The 27248-nt window shown below is 35.7% G+C and overlaps 1 protein-coding gene and 1 long non-coding RNA gene across 2 annotated transcripts; both read right to left on the bottom strand.

The window, feature by feature from the left end:
• Window positions 1-8454: 8454 nt before the first annotated feature.
• Window positions 8455-15791, bottom strand: LOC106056003 (ornithine decarboxylase antizyme 1-like). The gene is given in 6 exon segments (XM_013212541.2): window positions 8455-10153; window positions 11253-11338; window positions 11576-11706; window positions 12925-13059; window positions 13061-13115; window positions 15618-15791. Coding segments are annotated over 6 exon segments (735 nt in total). The 5' UTR covers window positions 15716-15791; the 3' UTR covers window positions 8455-9923.
• LOC129923866 (uncharacterized) lies at window positions 13300-15611 on the bottom strand. The gene is made up of 2 exons (XR_008775800.1): window positions 15185-15611; window positions 13300-14292 (listed from the first exon to the last, which is right to left on the bottom strand). It is a non-coding gene; the product is annotated as an uncharacterized LOC129923866 (long non-coding RNA).
• Window positions 15792-27248: the final 11457 nt, after the last annotated feature.

Below are 27248 nucleotides of genomic sequence, written 5' to 3'. Positions count from 1 at the left end.
ACTGTACAGCAAAAAAATGGACGGCCATCTATTATCATGAAAACGTGAAATTAGTGCCTACAGTTTTTTAAACAAATAAACTCAAACGCTCGCTAAGAACATCCCACTTAATGAAGATCACTGAATGAAATCAATTCCTGCATATATCGTTTAAACTTAATTGACGAGTTTTTCAACATAGTGTCCTAGAGCTAGTAACATTTCAACAGTGGCGTAGCTATGGTGGGGGAATCGGGGGAGAATTTGAAAATCCCCTCGGGCCTCCACTTGAGGGGGGCCTCCAAATGAGTGTTCGAATTATTATTTTTTACATTGAATATTAAAATATTACGCCATTATCTTATGTCATGATGTCAACATTACCATATTTAAAGGAACTTTTGGAACAAAAATGTCAAAAAAAAAATCGAAAAATCTTGGAAGAGAGCAGCCACCAGCTACGTCAAGTCGTCGCAAAGTGAGCGACTGCTGTCAATGAAGACAAGAACAGAGCGGTACAAAAACTCGTTCGTACCTCACTCGGTCAGACTATATCAACGCCAGCCGTTGATCAGAAAACATGAAAAAGACCAATTGCCTGTGAGTAGTCGCTGAATGAACTCTTTATGTTGTGTCTGTTGTATTTATGTGTATGTTTCTGTTTGTGTTGTCTTTATATGAGAAAAGAATCCTTGTAATCACAACAATTTTCTATAAGGATCTATAAAGCAGTCTTAGTCTTAGTCTTAAAATGCTATAGGATTTAACCTTGGTTAAGCCTATATTAGAATAGGTCTCCTCTTTTTGGGAACTCCACAAAACATTAAGAAACTAGAGGAGGCAATTAAAAAAAAAAGAGCCGTGAGATATATAACTAACGAATATTCGAATAAGATTAGAATATTACCATTGGTAAAATCACTAAATTTAGGACGCTTCGGGACAGAAAACTAAAAAGTAAAGTAGCTATAATACATAAAACGCTGAACAAAATTTACAAATACAAAAGCATTGCCATAAGAGACAAAGATAGAGGCACATTTCTTATTCCATATGCTAGGACAGAATTGTACAAGTGCTCCATCTTCCCCGATGCTATTAGAGTATGTAATGGGTTGCCTGAATCAACCAGGAAAACGAACGACTTTGCAGAGTTTAAGTTACTGATTAACATTCATGACCAGATCGACACATGAATATCCGTAGGACGTCAATCTCTTCTTTTTCGGTGCACCCGGTGATGTCTTAATATCGCAATGAACAAGTTATGCACTATAGCATGAAAAATGCGCCATTTTTCTCTCTCTCTCTTTCTGTTTCTCTCTCTGCCTCTATCTCCTTCTCTCTGTTTGTCTCTGCCTGTCTGTCTCTCTCCCTGTCTTTCTCTCTCTGTCTGTCTGTATCTCTGTCTGTCTGTGTATTTCTCTCTCACTCTGTGGTACTTTACGCCATGCAAAAGCAATAAGTCACTCATTTAAAAAATAAACATGGGGTGGGGGGAAGGGGTCTAGGTAAATATTACATTTTCCTTCGCCCCGACATCACCTCGTGGCCCATTCACGACTCAATTTTGCTTAGTCAACTGACGCCTCATCTCTGCCAAGTCCACTGACGCCTCATCTCTGCCTAGTCGACTGACGCCTCATCTTTGTCTAGTCAACGGGCGCTTCATCTCTACCTAGTCAATTGACGCCTCATCTCTGCCTAGTCAATTGACGCCTTATCTTTGCCTAGTCAACTGACGGCTCATCTTTGTCTAGTCGACGGGCGCCTCATCTAGAATTAAATTACATTTTTTTTTGTCACGATATTCTTATAATTTCCTGCCTATTCACATGAGACATCGTCGTGACGGAGGCGTCGTCAATTCTAACCAGCGCCCTCTCCCCAACAAAAAAACGCATACACCCACCTTTCCTACTCAATACATAGCACTCATTTCATCAGCAATCTGTAGAGGGTTCTCGCCATCTCTCACGCACTCCCCAAACTCCTATAATGTCGATAAAAAACTTGACTAGAGATCTTGGTGTTTTTTTTCCTTCCCAAAGCAAGATGCAGAGGTTGAAGAGCCATCGGGAATTTTCATATTCAATTTAATCACAGTTATCTGCTCTTTGTTTAAACTCTCTTTTTGTTTTTTAAATTCTTTGAGCAATAAATAAAGTTAGACAAAAAAAAATTGATGTATAGACATGTTTGGCCGAGAGAATGGAAACTAAAAACAAAAATAATAACAAAATGAAAAAAGAGAGGTTTTTATTTTTGTTTTGTTGTTTTAAATCAACAAGGTCAAGGTCTTAATATTGAAAGGTCACTGTCATCAACTTGTGCTACAAGAGTGAGAGCTTAGAAACTTAATTCTTTGGTGCTAAAATCTTTATAAAGCACCATAAAGTTTATGGTTTTATAATTAATGATATTTTAGATATAAAAACAACAAATAAACTATTAAATGTGTTTTTCTTCTAGTCTTTAATAATATAAAGATCTCTAAGTTTTTACTTCACAATAAACGTCTCCCCTTTTTTCTTTAAACAATGAATTCTCCCTCTGACTCTTACAAGTCAATCTTCACAGATTGAAGAGATCGCAATCGCAACTGAGGAGAGTTTAGGTATAAAAAACAACAAACAAACAAACAAAAACAAACAAAGATAGATCTAATAGAAATAATAAGGATCTATATAGCCTACAATTATATGTTCTTGGTTTTTCCTTTAATATAAAGATCTGCTATGATTCTAATGCTGTATTGCCTCCATCCTGCGCGGAGTATTTTTTTAAACTCCTTATTAATCTTCAGACTCGAAGAAAAAGCCTTATTATTATTATTATTATGGTTCGAATTTATCGTCACATCTGCTATGAATCTATTGTTTGTTTTTAAATCGTCTGCTAGGAATCAATTGATCTTTACAACAGCTGATTTGATTATAAAATCGTTGTATAGTTTGTTTTTATTACACTAAATATATATATATAAAAAAAAGAAGAATTTCTATTACCCAGATTACTGACATATAAATGAATGATTGATATCAAACAGAACGACACTGTCGTCGCTCTTCTTAGTCGTTATCTGATTTGCTTTTTAGCCGATAAGAGTTGGTCAGGGCGACCCAATGAAATTTGTGATCGGTAAAAAAAAGAAAGAGAACAGGTAGTGGGGGTATAATTCTGAACAACAATCATATTTCAAACTCATCTTCTCTCTTTCGTAATCGATCCTTAACCTTAAACCCTCCCTCGTTACTCACGCACCGAACTAGGTTTTGGTTTTGTGTACCCTTCCCCCCTCCCTTTTTATTTTTAAGGCTAGACAGCGTGGCGACGGTCGCCTAGACTTTCTGCAGTGAGTTTGTGAGTCGGACGCCGATCTAATAGCCACTTGATCCAGGTCCTGGCGGCGATGAAAAGATGGCCTACTTCATTGATGCTCTCCCCTTGCACCCCCCTCCCGCTTTCACCTCACTGTTCCCAGCATCCATTCATTCATTCACTGTGCCAGATGGCCAAGAAGTTATTAGTCCTTGTTGTCAGTTAGCCAGTCTAGGTAGATGGATGAGACACACGCAGAGAGAGAGAGAGAGAGAGAGAGAGAGAGAAAGAGAGAAAAGAAGAAAGAGAGGGAGAGAATTTGGAGAGGAAACAGAGATTGAGAGAGGAGAGAGAGTGACGATTATGAGAGATAGAGAGGAGACAGAGATTGAGAGAGGAAAGAAAGAAAAAGAAAATGAGAGAGAATAGAGAGAATACGTGGAGGGGGAGAGGAGAGGTAGGAGAGAGGGAGTAGAGAGAGGTAGGAGAATGAGTCTCCAAATAATAATGTATTAATGATGCAAGGGTAAGAATGGTCAAACAATTATTGCAGTAAGCTGCTATTCAGAAAATCTAAAACAATTTCTGCTGAAGTTAGGGACTTTTAATCAAGATCCTACAGAGACATCGCAAATGGAATGAAATGGAAATCAAAGTCTATGTTGTTTCTAACGGAAGTCCTTTCACAACTATCCTCATCCCATGAAACGCCTCTGATAACCAGGTGCATGATACACTAATTGAAACATAATTTGTATCTAAAGGGAAAAGAGCTTATGCAACAGTAGATCAAGGTTTGTATTTTATCATTTGGGAGTTTGGCAAGTGTGCAAACCTTTTGTTTTTAGTTGCAGTTTCAATATCCAGCTAATAGTCTAATTAACCAGAATCTGTTATTCTTGTAATATGCTTGCATTGTCCAAGAGAGAGAAAGAGAGAAATAATTTAAAACTTCAAAAGAAATACAAATTAGCAGTTAAGTATCAACAATCTATTTATTATTTATAAAATTAAAAAAGAGAGAGCGAGAGAAATCCTAAAAATGACAAAATAACATTCCTATATCTGCTATATCATTTATTTCTTTTATTTTTTCAAAAATTGAAGTAAAGGGAAGTAATTCATTAAAATACATTTACTCTTATTCTATGTAGAGTAACAAAAATCAAAATTTAGGGTTTTTATACAATTTTTACAATACCTCCCTTCAAGTCACTCCTTCGTGGGACCAGAATCCAGGAACATGGACAGATGATCTCTAACGCTTTTCCAAGAAATTTAACAGTTGATGTATTTCTAACTAGTTAGCCACATGGGGAAAAACTCTAGTTAGACCGTTATCGATTTTCAATTAAAACATTTAATAAATTTAAATTTGGCTAGAGATCTATATCTAGTATTCTAGGTCTAGATCCAACATCGGTTTTGAAAAGGCTATTGGGTTCGTGAAAGGACTATGGCGTTCGGGAATTTCCGAATGTAAGGCTTTATTGATTTAAGAGTTTAACATCAACAAATTAATGTTTATGAACATTTTGCGCATCGTCTTCTGAGTCTAGACTACTCTTAGCTTTAAATGCTTATAAATGGAATATTATTAAGTGTACCGTACTAAATCTATACACTCGCTTACCCAGGATTCTTTCTCGGGGAGAAGGGGCGAGGGGGCGAGGTAAGAAAATGTTCCATTGTTTTTAGTCTAACATTCATAAATTTATAAGAGAATAACTCGCGCTCTATAAGTTGCTTAAAGGAGGTTTTGTCTTTTTTTTTAAAAAAGTATTTTTAATGTTTGTCTTGTTTTTAAAACTCGATGAGCTAGGAAGTCTTTAAATGTGATACCCAGGATCCTTCTGTAGCATCTCCATTCCATTGCTAGGATCCTCCTCTCTAGCTCTGCAGTCAGCGTCCAAGACTCGCAAGCATATAAGAATGTGACCATGACCAGGGAGCGCATCAGTCTGATTTTGGTGCCCAGCGCTATGCCTTTGTCTTTCCATATTATTTTGAAGACCGCATCACAAACCAAGAGATTAGAGACAGGTTTACTACAGCGATTGGACCCCACGATGACCTGCTAACTATCGTAAAAAAAAAAAAAGCAATCTAAAAATCTATGACCATATTACAAGGTCTTCCGGGCACGCAAAGACCTTCCTTCTGGGAAAAGTACCAGGAAAAAGAATAATAGGCAGACAGAGAAAGCGATGTGAAGACAGCATAAAAGAATAAACGGGCCTGCCATTGAAAGATGTTCTATCTAAGGCAAAAGACAGAGAAGAATGGAGAAAGATTGTCGACAAATCTTGCACGGTGTCCCAATAGTCTAACAGACTAAGGGATAGGTAAAGGTAAAAAAAAAAAGAAATTGCCAGGAAGAAATGAGTTGGAGTCTCAATGTTATCCAGGGGAGTCGGCTAATTACGTCACCAATCTACACCAATTAATTTTAAAGGATTTTTTTAAAAAGTTAATTACAACTAAAAATGGTCCCCGGATTATACTTTTAATTATCCAAAAATGTGATTCGAAGATCTCTCCATCGGCCAGTCTGGAAGGGATCCAGGAAGGTGTAGTTAGTTACATTCCTATTGCCGATGGCTCATATCCCAAGATGCTCTGGTTAGAGGCGAGGCCGAAGGCCAAGAACACCCAAGAAACTCCCTCATATTCCTTCTCTGTACCGCATCTTGAGGTTGTTGAGGCTCTCTTCAATTCCCGCCAGTTCAATAGACTTGGTCTTGACGCAAACTGGAGGGGTGGGGTCTTTTTTTGCTTTCCTATTGGTCTAATCGTCTCCTCTAACGACCGTTTCCACCCAGGCGTCACTTTGAAGCTGAGTCTGGCTGAGAAGCATTGCCATGGCGGGATAGTAGACCTACCTAACAGATGCAGTGTTCTCTTGATCGTCAGTAGGTGGAGAATGAGGATACGAGGATCCACGGAAAGCTGCAACTCGCGCCCAATAATCTGGTGGATGGTATCGAATAAGTTGCAACTCATGCCCAATGATCTGGTGGATGGTATCGTGTAAGTGGCAACTCATGCCCAATGATCTGGTGGATAGTATCGTGTAAGTGGCAACTCATGCCCAATAATCTGGTGGATGGTATCGTGTAAGTGGCAACTCATGCCTAATAATCTGGTGGATGGTATCTTGTAAGTGGCAACTCATGCCCAATGATGTGGTGGATGGTATCTTGTAAGTGGCAACTCATGCCCAATAATCTGGTGGATGGTATCTTGTAAGTGGCAACTCATGCCCAATGATGTGGTGGGTGGTATCGTGTAAGTGGCAACTCATGCCCAATGATCTGGTGGATAGTATCGTGTAAGTGGCAACTCATGCCTAATAATCTGGTGGATGGTATCTTGTAAGTGGCAACTCATGCCTAATAATCTGGTGGATGGTATCTTGTAAGTGGCAACTCATGCCCAATGATCTGGTGGATAGTATCGTGTAAGTGGCAACTCGTGCCCAATAATCTGGTGGATGGTATCGTGTAAGTGGCAACTCATGCCTAATAATCTGGTGGATGGTATTGTGTAAGTGGCAACTCTTGCCCAATAATCTGGTGGATGGTATCGTGTAAGTGGAGTACAGAAATCACTGCCGATTTATATATATATACTCTTTTGTTCTCCTGGCAATCAAAACATTAAATAGAAATAAGTCAATATAAACTATAAGTGAGTCTGGTGTGAATGTACATTTTTAAAAATATTTATAATGTTTTTTGTTTGGTGTAATGCACAAATTGTAAGACAAATTTCCTTACGGACAATAAAAATTATATATATATATATACATATATATATATATAATAAAGCACTATTCTTCAAGTCTTCATTAATGGAGAAACAGTAATGTGAAGAAAAAAAATCAATATCTCCTTCGAGTTTCAATACTATAGTATGTGTAGACTAAATATTTATATTTCATACTTTTGTAACTTAACATTCATATAGAAGATCTGTGATAAAAATCAGCCTACAAAGAGTGACAAAATACTAAGCGCTTTATTTTGTTTTCTGTTTTCATAGCGAAGTAGCCAATCTGGCAATGTCTCAACGTACCATGACTATTCATTACAGCCATATTTTGTCTTTGTTATAATCTTTAAGCTTTCGACATTCTTTTGGTTGTCATTTATGAAGCTTTTGGTGGTCGGTGAACCTCATTATATTTCTTTGTAACCATTTCTAATTCAATCAGGGCTGACATTGAAGTATCGTTGTATTATTAACATGTAAGGTAGAAAATCCGGTTAGTATTTTATACATTTTATAGTATAGTTATTTCCCTTGTTATGTTATCGCATAGAAGATTTAATTCATAATGCTGGTAGTTAATAAAATATTTCTAAAAAAATTTAATTAATGTGTTGTCACTCAGTACGAGTGCGAATATTCTTCTAGATAAGAAAATAATTAGTCTATTCCAATTTTGTTTTTTTTTTTGGCAAAGAGCTAATGGTAAGAATTTTAAAAAATGTATAATTAGGCTATTTCAGTTGTATTAGAATATGCAGTGTTAATATTCATTCTTTAGTTGTGAACGCTGAAGAGGAGACCACGCGAGAGACTGCAAGTCAGAGAAATGTATTTTGAGTGAGATTTGTTAAAAGAATCATTATTCACTTTATGTTTCTATCTTGAAGATGAAAGCTGTGCATATATACAAATTAAAGTTATATTCAATTTTGTGAAAAATATGTTGCAAATACAAATCTCTATCAAAGCCTCAGACTTCACGCTATTTCCCACTCAGCATGAAATAAAAAGATCAAAATACTAGTATACTTTCAGTAGGTGTGCACACACACACAAAAATGAAATATGCTAGAAATGTGCTAAACTTGTCTAGTTGAGAAGGTGACTATAGGAGATATCATTCAATTGAAGCTTCACTAATGACCAGGTCAATTTGTAAATGAGGGAGCCAAATGAGACATACCATTGCTATATCGCATCCTATTAGATTTCTGCTTGCCATATAATTTGAAGACAAACTTTTCAAGAGTTTTCAGGTAATAGATTGCCAGATATTGCACATTGTTTTTTTTTTACCTTTAACCCAAGATGTAACAGCTACAAGTCTAGTATTAGATCAATCACATATACACATTGAACAATAACAATTCAACGCGAAACTTAAAATTTTATAGATTTTTTTAATTCTTTCCATTGAAAAAAATGAAACCAAAGGAAAAAAAAAAATAGTGCCTCTTATTGAGTTCTGAATGAAGGTATGAAAAAGATAACAAAACAAAATCTCCTAGCCCAGGAGAGTTCTTGCAGAGCTTAATGACATTGTTAACATTTCTAATTGATAATAGCATTTCAATTATAGTGCACTACAGCACAGACAAAGAGTATACAATTTTCAATATATATATATTTGTATTGTACAGTAATTTTATTCACCAGATATATAATAAAAAAATTCTTCATCCAGTAACTTTCTTTAAACTCTTTTAAGTAATGAGTGAAATTACTTAAAATTTAATAAAATTCACAAATACTGTATGGACATGCCATGAGTGGAATGGACATTTTGTTTTAAAGTAAGTTAAAAGACTTGCAAGCAATTTCAATTCTGCAGCTCTTATTATACAAAGTCTTTCCCCTTGATAATGTGTGGACATTTTAAGACATGAAATCTCAAACCAGCTCTTCATTTTGATTTTATAAGATTTTATTTCTGTTTAATTTGCAGTCAGTTTGATCATCTCCATTGTGTTGAGGGCGTTAAGACTACTACAGGGTGATTGACATTCATAAAATGAAACATTCCCTAGCAACACGTTACAAACAAAAAAAATACTAGAGTGGAAAGAAGTTTTTATATTTGTCATATGTAATAATATATGTATTTCAATATGCGGACAACATGATTGTGGCAGAGGGTTTTTTGACCAGATAAATTGAAATAAAAAAAAACAACAACAACAAAACATTATCAAATCTTATTCTTGCCAGTGAAAGGAAATTAGAAATTAATGACTAAGATGTCAGTCCAAAATGACAATGATTTTAAATATGTGAGAAAAAAATTATGTTTTCAAGACCTTAAAACAAATTATTTTAAAATAATAGCCCCACCAGCAAGAACAAGATTTGTCTGGACAAGAAACAGTGAAAAAAAAAATTACTCTCTAGAAAGGGAAATCTATATATTAGAAGAGCTGATGGTACATTTACATATTTATAGAGATATAAAAAACTAAGCACAAAATAGTGCTCATTGAAAGTGCAAGTCATAAAACAAAACCAAGGCCAAAATCCATTTTAATAAAATCTTTGTTTTGAACATTTTTTTTAGGAAACATTTCACTTCTGAAAGAAAGCCAACTGGCAGTGAAGAATATACTTGCGTAGCTTCAAACTACTTAACACAAAAAAAAAAGAAAGATGAAAATGTGTTTAATTGATACGTTTGGACTATCAATGATTTACAACATAATTACCATTGTGCACCAAGAAAAATAAAATTGCCTACTTTAAGATCAGAAAAGTAAAAAGATAAAAACACTTAAGTTATAATACACACAGAAATGGACAACAAAGTTTACTTAAAAAAAAAATTTTTCCTGGCGACATGAAAAGTTTTCTGTCTGACTTCAACCATCACTGCAGCTTCCTTCCTCGCTGCCCTCACTTGAGGACAGACGTTTGGTGCGCCTCTCTCCCCTGGCCTCCTCCTCATCACTGGACGACTCACTTTCTGAGTCAGAGTCTTTCTCTATGGTGTAAGCCATGAAGAGCAGGTCCTGTGCAGGACAAATTACCAGTGGATGGGAAGGAGGAAGGATCTGGAATCCAAAGAAGTTAAAAACTCTCAGGAGGGACACTGCAAGAAAGAAACAATTCTTTTAGTATCTTCTATTGAAGTTACAAAACCTTTATGAAAATGGAATATGAGGTTTTAAGAATTTTTCTTAGACAAAAAAATTTAATTTGATTTATCATTTCATTATAGTTAGTATATTTTTATAAATAGAATAAACAAAAATATTTAATATTTTTATTTAACAGGATTCTCCCCAGTTTGTCAAACTTACATATGATAGCACAAAATCATCTAAATGGAATTCACAATGCCAACTTGATACCCAATATGATATCACTAATAATTGGTATAATCTTTTGTTATTTGAATAAAATTACAAACAGTTTCAATTATCTCTTGCAGTTATGGAATGACAGCTATCTTAATAGTGCTTTTAAATATTTTTCATACTAAAGGGTACCATTTTAGATTGCCTAACATCAAACATGATAGTATATTTTCAGTAGAGCTTTTAATTTTTGAGTTTCTCCCTTGACTAGCTGCTAAAAATAGCATAATCAAGTTGAACCCAGGATTCCATTATTTTGTTAGCATGATGATTAAAATAGCATAGTGTGTAGGATTTCATATGATATAGTTGAGGTAGATCTTAATTTAATATTGAGGAACATAGTGACTAAAAAAAAAAGTACAAAATTTTAATTGATTTTGTGGAACAATAAATTGGAAATAAGTAAAAGTTTACTAAAGGAAAACTTTTCTCTCTAATTGCTTATTCCCTAAAAACTCTAATTGCTTAGTCTTTAAAAAAAATTGTCACAGCAAAATAATAAATTTATTAGTGTTTCTAAATGTTCCTATTTCATTGCTTTCGTTAAGGACCTTTAAACCAATTTAAAACATCTACACTGCCTTTGACAACATAAAACAAAGTCTCCAACCAATATGTAGGCTGGCATGTGTAAATGATCAACTAATCAACACTTCCCCGATCAAATGTCAGGTGGACTACATTCTCCCGTATTGATCTCAAAGACCCTCCCCTTATTCATAAAGTAAGTCCATTAATAGTCTACTGCATGCCCTCAAGAAGCCCAAGCAAATACACCAAACAAAAAGGTAAAGGATATGCCTATCAGAAACATTAACTCATACTCACCACGGTCAGATCTATTCTTGTTAAAACACAAGACCACGTGTTTACAGTTGAGTTTTTCTTCAGCGTACTCCAAAAGAGTGACCAAACTAGAAAAGGAGACAAACACATTACAATATTACAATTAGCTACTTTTGTGAGCGAATCATTTCAGTTAGTTTTTTTTTAAATTAATTCACATATTCAGTCTAGAAATTTGAATACAAAAATAACCTTTGACCTTCATATACAGGCTAATTTTTCCAACATATTCCTATTAAAGCTTAAGATGTAAAACTAAATTTAGTCAAAACCATTCAATATAAGTCTACAAATTTAAATGTTACCTCTCTTTGGAGCCTTCAGGCAATATACCAGCAGGCAACTCCACATAAAGAGCATCTTTTACTAGAGTTGTCTCCCAGCAGACTACCAGTCCAGCTACGGGTGAAATTTTGAAGGTCATATTTGCAGTAGCCTGTCAGAACAAAAGCAACATTTTTTACATTTTCACAGTAATAACTTAAAGTTGTTTTTTTTAAATATCTTATTGCAGTAAATATTAAACTTTTTTTTTTGTCAGGGCAGGATTATAAAGAGTGTTATTTTTGTTTTACTGATTCCTAATAATAGGCAACTAAAAATATATGTAGCTACGCAGGGATTTTTATTTTTTTTTATTTTTTAACCATTTCACCACCAAGCAGTTGTAAAAAACTATCCCATCCCTAAGAGAAGGGATATAACTCCGTATCAGCTATTTACAATTTTTTTTTTTTTTTTTACTAAATTACACAGATAAAAACTAATAAAACCTAACAAAAATCTTTTTATAATAGAAAAAATAAGCCTAGGGTTAAGCATCATATTGAAGTAATAAATAGGCCTACAGAGCTCAAAAACATTAAAATATCTTGTCATATTTAGTTGCCTTCCAATCTCCCGTTTGACTAGATCTAACATATTCAATACTGGATCTAGCATCAATTTTTTATTTATTTTCACTACTATCTGTCTTAAATGGTTCTAAATCACTTACAAACCCCAATCATATCCTTATTCAACAGCTTAAACATTAATATTCCAATTAAAATTTTATTCTATTAAAGCCTAAATATGTTCCATTTACTAGGCTATCGAAAAAAACATTTTTCAAAAAATCAAAATTCCATTCTAATATGCTGCAGATAAAAACCTAAAAATAGCATCACTATCGCTCTTCTAGGTTAGAGTTGGCTGTTTTCTAATTGATTACAATAGGTTTTTCTAGCTGGTTTGTTAAAGATTTCAAAGAATTATAAAATGATGTCAATATTGGGTGACTATGGTACAGGGCTTCATATCCAAATATAAAAGGGGCATTTTAAAAAATTGTGGGTCTGGTTGATCCTGAACATTTTTATGTGGAAAAGTTGAGATATCTTTAAACTTTGATTTGAAACACTCCACAGCCTTCACAACTTAAATTGATATCAATGTCAAAAAGATCTTATCTAACTTGGCCATATACCTAAGCATATCTTTCATTATGCAAGGTAAATATCACAGGATGCATCACTGAAATGAATGACTTATCAACCAGATAAGAATATAGGTTTTGGTTTATTGGTCCATTTGAATGTCTAAAATATCTTTAAATTACAGTTGTATTATATCCCTATTACATACAAGTTTTGTTGAAATCTAAAATACTTACAGGCAAATTATTCTTGCGTGCTGAGTTGGAGTCATTCAAAAGACTTTTCATGCTGACAGGGGGCACTTTTGTAACCCCCACGTCGTTGCCCTCTGCCAAATCTGTCCGGCATTCTAGAGCGACGTGGGGAACATCAGGACCACCACAGAGGCCCAGGGCCGAGAGATATAGTACACTTCCTAAAGCTGGTACTAACAATAAAAAGAAAAATTAATATTTTCATGTGTAATGAATAGTAATGATTGTATATAATTTCATATTATGAAAATTATAAAAAGGAAGATGAAAAAATAGGTTTGAGATTGAAATAAAGTTCAAGAATATTCAGCATATAATTATAAAATAGTGTCGGAATTAAAAGCATTAGCTCTAGTACAAAGTTTGTAAAAAAATCAAAGGCAAGTTAGACATACAAGAAATCTTGTGCTACATTTTTAAAATTTATCTTGTAATGTTTATGAACTGTGTGTAGTGTTTTATCTTGAGCAACTTGATTGTCAACAAAGCACATCGGATAAAGTTTTACAATACGGGATAAGGTTTTACAATATCGGTACCATATTTTAAAAACTATGACTAAGCTGTCTAACTATTTTATGTTTTGTGACCACTACAGTGAAATTTGCTACTTTAATCAACATGCTATACATATACAAAAGTATTTATATAACTGCGCAGTGTTGAAGTCATTTTAAGATTCAGAAATTGTTGCCTCTCATTTTTCATACTTCTGAAGTACCTGGCAGTTAGATTTTGAATCCCATAAAAAAATACAAATTTTAGCAATGGCACTGGAGACATCTAGGCTAGAATATAATTATTTCAAACACACAAGTGTCAAAATTTTATTTTTTAATCAAAACCAATTTTTTTTTTTTTTTTTTTTTTTACCAATGTCAGCAATGTAAATATAGAATGGTCAATAGAATATTTATGGGAGAAAATATATGATAATTTTGTATATACACTAGTCACTAGCAGTACTATGTCGGTATGTGCAGTGTACTGTCTGTACAGTAGAACAGTCAGTGTCGAGTAAACTCTCTAGGCAAGAGTCTAAGTCTTGTCTAGAGTCTAGAGATCTTAACCTCATTCAATGTATCAAGCTCACTCCAAACATTTGCAACTTTATTCTCTATAAAAAAAACAACAAACAAACAAATATAACATAAGATTAAGATCATTAACATTGATGTCCAAAACTGACTGAAATAAATTTTGGTAAGAAAATTGTAATTTAATACAAACACCATATTAATAGCTCCAAAAACAGAATAAATATTGCCGGGCTAATTAGCATAGTATAGACTTAGCCAACCAAAAAAATATAGTCGTAACCCTAGGAAGAGGTAAAGTCATCCTGGAATCCTGGAAACATAAAAAAACAACCTGACTTACAAATGTGAAATTCTTTTTTCTTACATAAAAAGAAAGCTAGAGTAAAGTGCGAAGTTCGAGCAGTCCCGATTTGACAAGAGGTTCGAACAGTTCACTTTTTATTGCTATAACTTTTTTATTTGAATGTTTACCAAATTACTACTATATTGCTACTGCGCATGCACCTTTTTTCTTTACTTCCGACACATACTATTTCCTTTTCCTTGTAAAGGCTAAGTTCATGGTGAGGTCAAACTCAGGAGGTGTGGAATTATTCTTTTTTACTACCCGGTAGTGAAGGAAATGGGTAATGGGATTAAGGCTATTTTTAAGTCTGATGGCTCATTAGCTCAAAGAGACTATTTGAAGTTGTGGAGGGTGGGAAATGGTGCAATGGATGGTGTTCTTGCGCTGGAGTAAAAAGAAAATGACTTTATAGTAAAAATTAAATATTAAAACATGTTTTTAGATATAATTTCTTTGATCTGCTCGAACCTTCCATCAACCCGATTGAGCTTACTAACTGGGGAAAAATCTGCTCGAGGAAAAGTACACTTGGCGATACTTACCCTACACCTCTTTGACTTCGTATTTAATTTTAACTAAGCCTAGTGATACATTAAATCCAATCTATTTTTATAGAAAAAAGGACGAGGAATTCAGAGATACCATCAGTTTTTTCATAGGTCAGACCGTTACGGTGCTATAAAAATCCAAACTTGAAAATTGCTGCCAGCGGGCTTAATGCGCTCGAACTTCACACTTTACTCTAGATCTAAATCAGTAAATGGAAGGAAATTAGGTCAGAATCATTGGAAAATGGACACACACATTATACAGCAAGCTAGTTTCATATTAAATATCAAAATAAAGATGTAATGACCAAAAAAACAGTTGTACGGATTCATGTAATGAATAATAAACTACTTTATTGACTAGATGTTGACTACACTAGAATTAGAAATTCTAGATTTATATCTAGATCTAGTCAATTTAGACATCTAGAATTTTCAATTTAGAATCTAATGAGTAATGATCTAAATCTAATGGAAAAACTTTCTTTTTAGGTGTACATAGAGTCTATTATATATCTAAAAAAAACATTTTCTTAAAAGATTTAGAATCTTAAGTCTAAAGACTCTTGAGATCTATTAGATATAGATCTAGATCTAGATTATTATAGATCTATCACTTTTACTTTATATTGCGACGTTCGACTGAAACTGGGTCATAACCCGCCATCTTGAATTGTGTAATTCTCACATACAAAAAAGAAGGTAACTCCAAAATGGTTAATATCAGTTTAAATTTCTTACCTGTTTTCCTTACGTAAGGCTGGCATGTTTTCTTTTTCTTCTTCTTCCTGGGGACCAAAATTCTCGTCAATAACGATAGCGTCGGATGCCTTTAACATTGCTTAGATCACCTCCTCTCATCGGAAAAGGCTGATGACGTTCTACTGGAACATCACGTGACTGATGAAGGCCTAGACTTCCTGTGCTCATGAAAATTTCGTGCTATGTCAGCTGATTGAGAAATTTCTATAAGTGCATATTGAATAAAGCAACCTAAATAATTATATCCCACAATCAAGGTCTTGTTCTACTACAGAACAATTACTATTAGACAACGTTTAGAATCATATTTATTTATACCAAGTTGTAAAGAAAATCTAGATATGTCACAAATAATCATACAGATCTAGATCTAGGCCTAGATCAATATATCTACAATTAAAGAAAGAGGTGTTATTGTTGAATATATTGACCAGAGACAGAGTGCATTTGTTGCGATGATGCAAAAAAAGGGTTGCGGTTTGGGCAGATTACTTGAAATAAAGTGAGGGAAATTTCGATGGCTTGGGATGGCACAATTTAGAGCACTCATTCGTTTTTAGCCTACTGCAATCGCGAATCGTCATTTACAGCCCATCATTTTTTAATATTTTGTTTTAGCCTTATTAAAAGCTTTAGAAATAAAAACACAAGAGCTTAAGAACTAGATATACGGGTATGAACCAAGATGTATTTAAACAAACAAAGTTGATTTTCACGAAAATAGCTTTTAATGCATATTACACACACATACGAACGCATGCATACACTTTGTAAAATGTTTTATATGTTTCGAATGTTCCTTCAGAGTTGAAGATAATCTACTTCCTAGTCCAAACCTCCCGCAAAACGACGGTGGATGGCAGCGGGCAGGGTATGAGCCCGGGACCATCAAGACGACCGAACGACAGTCCAGCGCACATACCACACCACCAGGCAGCAATTCACACACACATACATACATATGTTATACATATATAACAATCTTATGCAATATAGGCCTACAATGCGTTTTCATGGTTCGATAGTCTCGTGATGTCACGACTTGACAAGCCAGACAACCCGAATGGGGACGGCATTATATGCTTAACAATAATTTGAAACTAGCTTTCAATAGTTTTCCTTTCGTTCAAAGTTAGGGTTCGGGTCTTCCTTCTAGTCCTTAGTCGTGGGAATGGTCAAAATTATTGCTTATGATTCAGGCGTCGTACATAATGGCAAAGTGTAGGAATAATTTATAAACTATATAAACTATGATGGTTGCCCATAAGCAACATTCTGCGTGCAATGAACTAACTGACCAAATTAACTGATATAGTTTCCTCTTAATTTGACACTTGGTACTAAGTCAATATTCAAATAATGTTGACTTCATTGCCAGCCAGCATTCAAGTGTGACTGAATGTGAGGAAGTTTGAGGGGAGACAGACAGACAGACAAACAGAGAGAGAGAGAGAGAGAGAGAGAGAGAAAGAGAGGGGGGGAGAGAAAAAAGTGACTTAAACTTAGATCTTTCAGCTATCTCCATAGAAATCAGTCGCCTGCAAAGTAGGTATATGCAGCTTTTCCCTGCTGGTGCCCATTGCCCTGAGATCCTCCACGAAGGTGAGGCGCCAAGGTATACGAGGACGACCCTGTATGCGTTTTCCTCGTATCGGCTTCCATGGTATTGCTACCCTCGAGACGCACGATTCATTCTGTTGGATGACATGTCCCACAAACCTCATGCGACTCTCGGTCACAACCTCATTAAGTTGTCGACTAATAATTCATAATGCTTTGAATTAATAATTGGCTTGTAAACTACTTTACTAACAAGACTTTAATGCAGAGTCTAATTCTAACCATCGGTTGAAAGTATAATTAGCATTTGATAAAAGCTCTATTTTTCTTACAAAGCATGTGAGAAAAAGGCATTTTTATTCAATACCGGATATTATAATCATGGAGAAATTTATTGCATATACACCGTACAATTAGATTTAGCCGTTAGGTATTAATGGCCAGTGGATAGTTTATGATAGTTTATCAATTATGGAAAACTAGGCTATGTTATATCGATCATTGAAACAGCAGAAGTAAGATATTCTACGTAACAACACGCATTTTAGAATAAATAAATTGTCGTTTGTTTATTTGACCCGCATAATGCCGTTTGATAATTTTGCGTATTGATCTAGATGTAGATTATTGTAGAATCTATCTATAACGCGTTAATTTTGTACTGACCTAGTTTCTAGTTAGACTTGCAACTTGACCTTCCCCCCATGAGCTATAAATAAACTGGCAATGGAAATTTACAAGTGCTAACGATTATTATTTTTTTTTAATGCGTAACTCAATGTCCATTATTTGCTAAAAATTTATTATCGTCTATCATTTCGAACGCAGAAGAACACAGGTTCCGAGTTAACCAACTGTAGGGCTATGCTTTAAATAGAAAAAGCCTGCTAAATTAACAAAATATTTTTTTTTGTCGGCATACTTTCACAGTGTAGGCCTACACGAGTGACAAACGTAACAGCGACATTAGTGGAAAAAAAACAAAAATACTTCAAGGGACCCTACTCAAAGGAGCTAACAACAAGCAAGCTGTTTATCAAATGCTTTATTGGCCTACGTAGGTTTAAGGATTTGCAATAAGTAATGGTAGTGGCGAAAATCGAGGGTGCCACCAGGCGCCCAAACAAGCAAGGTCCGTCTGCGTCTAACTCACAGTGTCTCAAATTTTTACAAATGGCACAACGTAGACGAAAAAACAAATAGTTTACGCCTTCCCCCCCCCCCCCCCAATAATTTTGTGTCAACCAGCTGTTAGCTCCAGCGGTGGGTCCGGTAGAGTTTTAAGAAAGTATCGAAAAAAGAAAAGAAGCCTAAAGACCCAATTTTCATATCTATCTATCTATCTATCTATCTATCTATCTATCTATCTATCTATCTATCTATCTATCTATCTATCTATCTATCTATCTATCTATCTATCTATCTACCTATTTACCTCCCTCCCTCCCTCCCTCCCTATCTATCTATCTATCTATCTATCTATCTATCTATCTATCTATCTATCTATCTATCTATCTATCTATCTATCTATCTATCTATCTATCTGTCTGTCTGTCTGTCTATCTGTCTGTCTGTCACTGAGAACCGACACCTATTTTGTTTTTAGCAATATATATATGTGTGTATGTATGTATGTATGTGTGTATAATTTGAATGCACGTGATGTATGTTAATTAAAGCCTATCCGTCTATTTATTTTTCTTGGGTGGGGGGATAGTATTTCGTTGATATTTTTTTATTTGTATATCCGAAACATTTCTTTCAGGAGATGGTAGATAGCAGGTTCTCAGCAAAGAGTCCAGACTCTAGAAGGGTCCGGAGCAGAACCCCACCGCCAAGCGTTTTCCTGCGTTCTGATATTCCCAAATTCCTTCTCCTGTCGTCTACAGCGCACTTTTTCTCACAGTAAGAAGAGCTGCATGTTTAAGAAAGTTAAAGTAAAAAAGGGGGCGGGGGGTGGGAAAGGACGATATTGAACTGTTTTCTTGCAATCAAAGCTGATAAAATGTCTTCTCTTGGCGGCAAGAGCGCACTTCATCTTATTAAAAATGAGTAAGTCAGTCTAATAAAGAAGAAGACAGCAGGGACCAATACGCGTGGAACATTCGAAGTACATATTGCGCATGTATGTCTGTAATGTCGTAATTGGTCATGATTGTCGTAAAATCATCTTCGTGATAAGTAAGACGTTATGTAGGCCTACCATAGCGGCGTACGACAGTCGGGAGAAATTCGTCCGCTCTGACACAATGAAGTCGAAATGAGTATCGTAGACTTTTTAGAAATGTCTTCAACTAATTTTGAGTCGATGTTGTTGCAGACACGTCTCGAGAAAATGGTACCAGAGCCGGCCTTGGGTAGTTGGAGGCCTTAAGCGAAATGACTTTGGTGGCCCCAAATAAAAATTAAAAATAAACAACGAAAAAAAAAAATCACTCAATTTTTGAAGAATATATCTGTATCGAAATCAACCAATATGTTTTGGACACATTCTATCAAGTTAATATCAACTTTCGTTAATAAACTTTGAGTCATGGTAAAAACTTACAGCTAGCCTAGAGAACATAGAGCAATAGAGCTTTTGCTAAGTTTGAGACTTAAACCAAGTTACGCCGTTTTTTCTCTGAAAATTTTGTTTAGTCCTATGCAAGGCCCCCACCAAACAGAAGCCCTAGGCGGGCCCTGAAGTTAGACATTTTAAAAGGCCTTACTTAAAATATTTCAATTTTTTAACATTGATAATAATGACATTTTATTATTTTAATATTCAAACGTGACATTGTAACTAGCCTAAAAAAAATTTTTTTTTTTTTTTTTGTTCTTTGAAAAATAAAATGACCAACGTCAATCGAGACCAATCGTCATAGAAGGCTTGAAAACTGATCTGCAACGTCGCAACCTGTAGGAAGTAGAAACCAATAGCTCATTGCCACGTCACGGGTCTCTACACGAGCTATCGGTCTCCACTGCCCACAGGTTGTGACGTCGCAGGTCAGTGTTAAGGTATTCTATAACGAATCTTCCTTAATCCAGCCAGGCCGTCGCGTTACACTCGTCCTAGAGGGGGCGCACCCCACAGATCGAGAAACCCCCGGGGTTACGTAATAGATATTTGCATAAGAATAATCACCAGTAAGCAAATACTAAACGAAGCTAACAAACGAACTATTTGTAGAAACAGACACAAAGCACTTTTCGGGATTTCGCACTCGCAAAGTTGTCAATGACATTATCAAAGCTAATTGCTTCGATCAGCTCTATGCTTAGCAGTGCCAAGTCAAAGAAATTCTTCTGTCCCAATCACGCTTATTGTTTACATTGATTTTTTGTTCCTGTTTTATGTAGTGTTTTATTTAATACCCATTTTGGCTCCTCCTAAGCTCTAGCGCCCGGGGTGTTGGGCCCACTCACCCGTCCCCTTCCGGTAAAAAAAAAAAAGTATAAAGTTCCCCTTTCAGACCTTGTGGTCTATAGGGCAGATGATGTAAAGGTCATCTGTTTCTGTGGCCTGCGGTTAACGAGGGTGTCATGTGGCCAGCACAACGACCAACCGTCTTTACTTTTCCCCAACTAATGTCAGGTACCCATTAGAGCTGGGTGGACTCAGAGGCGCCCGAAGATCCCGAAATAAAAAATCCTAGTCCTCACCAAGATTCGAACCACGGTCTCCGGTTCGGAAGCCAAGCGCTTTACCGCTCAGCCACCGCGCCTCCCCCTTCCGGTAAGTACAAGCATATCTCAAACAGAATGGAATTTGATTTTCAACAGTACTTGCTGCATAGGGCTACTTATCGTCTAGTTTCCTATCAGAAGGAATAGACTCTAACATGAAGCCCTTCTGCATGTATCAATAATAGTCATTCAATAACCTAACACCTTATGAAACATCACCTACTAACAACTTACAGTCATATAGAAACTTACTTAGAATACAGCTTGCGTGTGGTATGTTCTCCTTGCCGACATCTCGGGTTCAAAACCTGCCTTACGTCAGCCCTGCAGGAAGTTTAGCCTAGGACGTGGGCCTAATTAATGTCCCAAGGAACGTCCGAAAGCGTCACATCGTCAAGTTTTTTTTTCATGTACCCGTATTTTCTAATTGTGCTGGCTATATTTTATTTAGCACTGCTAATGCAATTTTTTGGAAAATTGGAGAAAAAGAGATGATACAAATGACATAAATAATGAAATTTAATATATAGGCATTTATATATATATATAGTGGAGTGGATACTTGTTGAGGCCACACCGGCCACCCCGATATCCACATGACTCTTTTCCCCACGGTGGCGTCTTGTGTCCGCGCGTAAAAAGGCAAAACAACTTGGACACGGTCCATTCTACCGGCATCTCTTGTTACTGTAGTGACTGTACGTTACTGGACCTACTTCGCCTCCACTCCCTTTTTGTGCCTGGTTCTACACCATGTGTTGTCGTATGGCTGCAGATCCTGGTTCTACACCATGTGTTTTCGTATGGCTGCAGATCCTGGTTCTACACCATGTGTTTTCGTATGGCTGCAGATCCTGGTTCTACACCATGTGTTGTCGTATGGCTGCAGATCCTGGTTCTACACCATGTGTTGTCGTATGGCTGCAGATTCTGGTTCTACACCATGTGTTTTCGTATGGCTGCAGATCCTGGTTCTACACCATGTGTTTTCGTATGGCTGCAGATTCTGGTTCTACACCATGTGTTGTCGTATGGCTGCAGATCCTGGTTCTACACCATGTGTTTTCGTATGGCTGCAGATCCTGGTTCTACACCATGTGTTTTCGTATGGCTGCAGATCCTGGTTCTACACCATGTGTTTTCGTATGGCTGCAGATCCTGGTTCTACACCATGTGTTGTCGTATGGCTGCAGATCCTGGTTCTACACCATGTGTTGTCGTATGGCTGCAGATCCTGGTTCTACACCATGTGTTTTCGTATGGCTGCAGATCCTGGTTCTACACCATGTGTTGTCGTATGGCTGCAGATCCTGGTTCTACACCATGTGTTGTCGTATGGCTGCAGATCCTGGTTCTACACCATGTGTTTTCGTATGGCTGCAGATCCTGGTTCTACACCATGTGTTTTCGTATGGCTGCAGATCCTGGTTCTACACCATGTGTTTTCGTATGGCTGCAGATCCTGGTTCTACACCATGTGTTTTCGTATGGCTGCAGATCCTGGTTCTACACCATGTGTTTTCGTATGGCTGCAAGTCTTTAGTATACAATAAACGAATCTAAATCGGCCCACGAGTTGCCTTCGTCATTTATTTAGTTCTTCTGTGCCAAACCCACCACAGAAATATATATAGATAGGCCTACACAACCAACTTGGAAATTCTTTATTACCCCTAGCGTAGTTCACCGAGGCACTGACCTGCAACGTCACAACCTGTGGACAGTTTAGACCAATAGCTCGTTGTCACTTCGTACAGACCTGTAAAATTAAGCCATATAACTAAATGCCTAAATAAGTGTTATCATTCGGACCTTCACTTTTCACTGCTATAATCCAATTTTTTTTTTGGTTGGTCGAATTTCATCATCTTTCGGGAACGCATGTTCACCAGAGCCATCACATAAAAAGGCACACAGCAATTATCTGACTGATCTAGATCTACTTACGTGTTAACTTAAATCTACTCATCTCATCTATAAAATGTAAATCCATACAATTAACGTATTCGTAAGGCTATATCTATTTTATTATATATAAAGATACTTAGGACCTATAGAGATGCAGTTTAGATCTATATGGGAATAGCGTTACACAAGAAACTAACCTGATTTTTTTTAAAATTCTGATAGACCTACTTGGTGTGTAATAGTAACACAACACCGAACTGAAATAAGGTTACAAAGACAGTTTGTATGGAAACACAAACTCAAAATCCGCCCCCGAAGTGGTTCACCCAGGCAGGTAAAAAGGCAGGTTTCAAGATTTTCAGAAAAAATATCGGAATGAAATGCTATCAAAGGCTAATGACAAAGAAGAATGTAGAAAGAAGGTTGACAGATCTTGTGTGGTGTCCCAAAGGTCCAGCAGACCAAGGGATAGGTGAACGTGAAGAGGAAGTTAGATGTGAACCTGGCTTGATTTCATATGATAATTATCTTATTGATCTAATTGTTTTGTATAGGGTCAATCTCTTAGTCAAAACCTCATAAGTCTCTTATGGTTATAGTACCATGCAGCAATTCACACGATAATATGAAAAACTACTTATTAATTGTTGTTTTAAATTACGTTCCACTTATATGCGTATTAAATAGATTTTTCTCTTTGAAAAAAATAGTAATAATTTTTTGTTGTTAATGCAGTAGTTAGTATGACAGAAATTACATAACTTAGCAATACATTTGTAAAAAATTTTTTTTTTTGACAAAAATCTAAAACCGTTTGCATAGATGTGGTAGAAATAAGGTAAATAGTCATCTCCCTGACTAAATAGCCTCCTGTGTTTGTTACTATTAATAGTGAATTGTTGTAAAAAAGGTGTTTTTTTTTTTAATGAACAAAAAAAAACAACAACTGCTTGCATAGTTGATTTTAAAAATAAAAATTGTCACTTTCAGAAAAGAAAAAAAAAAGCAGCCGTTGCATCAGAGCATTGAAAGAAACATTTTCAATATCTTTTCTAGTTTATGAGATCTAAACGGGACGGACGGACGGACAGACATACCACACAAAACTAAAAGCGTCTTTTCGCCTTTCGGGGGCCGATAAAAATTGTATATAGAAAATGAATACCTATATATATTGTATTATATATAGGTCTGTGGTCTTTCATAACTTCTTTTATAGAAAAATAACTTTGTAACTTTTTAAAAAAATGTGGGCGGTTTTTCACATTGAATTCATTGGGTTATTATTTTGGTACACATAGACCAGTTTATTTAATCTCTGATGGACTCCACGTGGCGCACTGCGGACTTGGTGAAAACGTCCGATGGAATGGACCATTGGTAGGGACAGCAAACTGGCTCCACATCGCCTTGGAAAACATGAGCCAGTCCGAAAAATCCACCATGACGTTCAACCCGATTGGCAGTCTAAGGTAGCGGTCAGCTGAAACAGGTTATTAACAAGTACACTATACGATGGACTAGGCATGACAACTCTAACCAATGATGTTACACTTACACACAGTATGGTCTTAACCGTCGAGGAACCTTTAGTCTAAAGCTGGGTCGAAACAGAGGCGACCTTAGCAGTGTGCAGAGCCCTGGGCGAGTGTCCTAGCAGGGTCACGAATATTTGTACCATGGGCTGACAGTGACAAAAGCTTCTCTTTATTGGCGTAATTGCGGCCTGGGACGGATGCCCCACTCGCCACCCCCTAAGGCCGCCTCTGGGTCGACGAGTTATTGCTTCAATCTATCCACTGTGACTAATCTTTTCACGAGGCCTTTTTTTCGTCCAAGGTGCACGCAGAAACAGATTAACACAATCATATCGCCATCTTCGTAGTGGCGGACAGAAATTCAAAGTTAAATGCTATGATATGGCCGCGTGGTCGTCTCGATGGTCCCGGGTTCATACCCTGCCCGCTGCCATCTCCCGTCGTCCTGCTGGAGGTTTGGACTAGGAAGTAGATTATCTTCAACTCTGAAGGAACATCCCAAACATGCAATACATTTTTTTTATAACAAGGTATAGACTATAGACGGTCTATTTTTTAGACGTCATTGATGGATGATCCTTTACTCATTGTCGATAAAGAGCGATACTAGTCGATTTGTATTTTGTTTTGTTCGCATGAAAGGTCAAATAGTTGTGTGCCTCGTATGCACCGAAACACATAAACACATGAGCGCCAAGTGGAAAGGTTTTAAGGTCAATGCCACATGTTTACACCGCCTTATCTCTGATCGTCTGCTGCTGCTGCCACAACACTACTAATTACACAAGCTTGATATCAAGGCCAGTGAACAGAAAGATCAATATTACGAAAACGAAGAAAAAAAAAACCCTCAATAATTGTTAAAAGCACAATAAGTTATTAGACACTCAAAAGCTTTAGTCTAGCTCTATATCTAAAAAGTTGACGGTAAACTTATTCTCTGGGTGTGGTCGTTACAAATAGATTTATTCGGTTTGTACAGAAATATGTGACAGGAGGAAAAGGGAGATAAATGTAAACAAATATACAATATAATTTCGCAAATTTGAATGGGGAAAAGGCAAGTTATTATAAAATAATAATAATTAAATTATTATATAATCTTTATATGCACATTAGGAAACCATTTTTTTCCAAACGACATTGATTTAAAATATGTAGATAAAATGCATGTTATTAATCCTGCAATACCAATTTACTTTTCTTCGAATCCATGGAAACATGTGAACTATTAATGTCTATAGCAGATCGATTCAGATATAGATATATTCCTCTGCTACATTCTAGATCCTTATAGCTGAAAGTAAGTGTGTATGTCCCGAATAAAAATCAAAACCGTTAGACCAATCTTAATAAGACTTGGCATAAATGTTCCTTAGATCGTGGCAGAGGCCTTTGCGTATGTTCAATGTCCCTCCCACAATCGGATGATCCTAAAAATAGAAAATAAAGGACGAACCTTTTAAACTTAAAACAAATCGGGTAGAATAGTTTTCACAGTATTGTATATTGGATATGAATATGTCGGGCTGAACGGGTAAATCCATTTTTACACTGAATTTTATTTTCTAGGCAAAATTTAAAAAATGTGAACGGGAACATTCTCTAAGTTTGACAAAGATCTAAATACAATCCAGTAGATCAGTAATACCCAAACTAAGACCCGCAGGCCATATCTGGCTAGTTACACACATTCTCCATTACGGAATTGTCATAGAAAGTAGCATTATAAACCTCTTCCTAAAACAGCTTAGTACTTTAATATTCCAAAGGAACTTGTTAGAGTTGGTGACAGCTCATGACAAATACATTTAGCGTTCGGTTGGTTCATTCAAAACAGTACTTATGTTTATACTAAAGTGTACGCAGTCCAGAGTTTACCTCATGCATTTGCACTGCAGAATCATTGCAATATCCCTCAATACTGGAAGGTTTATAACCCTTTTCCTTATACAATTAAATCAATTAATTTACACCAACTGATTAACTAACTAGTTCTTTTTTCATGTATTGTTTTCTAGTTTGAATAATTTGAATGGGAAGTGGAATAAAACGTAAAAAAAAAAAATCCACCCAGACAGACTGTGAGTTGATAAAAAGCTTTGTAAGAAATGTTTATAATTGTTCAAAAATAATAGGCTAGGTGGTAACTACATTTAAAAAAAAAAAGCTATTTAATTCTATGGGGTCCTTTAGAGATAAAAAATGTGGAGAAATGCTAATACAATAACACTTCTAGAGGCACTTGCTATATCTGTTATAAATTCATTCCTCGTCCTGGTCAAAGAATACATTATTCATGAGGGAATTCACCCTAAAGAGTTATCTGAGCTACTGCAGTGTACTTCTATGTGTCAATCCTGTCTCAGCCAAACAATTTTTTATAGATATAATTGTAACAATGCCATTTGTCTAATAAGCGAAATGAAACTAAAAGAAGTAATATATATTACTTCTTATAACAAGAAGAATCTGTTATTTATTTATTTATATATATATATATATATATATATATATATATACATATAAGTATAAATACTTTTTCCCCATATTACCCTACTCAGATTCTGAGAATTGGGATCAAACCCAAAGCATTCATGTTCTTAACACTACACTCTTACCAACTTATCTAACTAGCTATAACACAAATGGTCAAACATAAATATAATGATAACATCTAAAGGAATAAAAAGCAAAATGGCAGCACATTTTTTTAACTTTTCATATAACATTAAAAATAAGTTAAAAAAAACTAGTTTTTATTAATTCGATAATTAATGAAGTGATCTTTACACAGCAAAATTTTATGTGCGAAATTTCAACTCGATAGGAGAATGATTCAAATTTTTCATTTTTTGAGACTTCCACAAAAATTTGAGTTAAGAACAAATATGAAGGCATATACTAAATAAATACAAACCATAAAGTTAAG

This window comes from Biomphalaria glabrata, chromosome 18 (genome assembly GCF_947242115.1).
Source record: "Biomphalaria glabrata chromosome 18, xgBioGlab47.1, whole genome shotgun sequence".
Taxonomy (NCBI): domain Eukaryota; kingdom Metazoa; phylum Mollusca; class Gastropoda; family Planorbidae; genus Biomphalaria; species Biomphalaria glabrata.
This window is presented reverse-complemented; position numbering and strand designations above follow the sequence as displayed.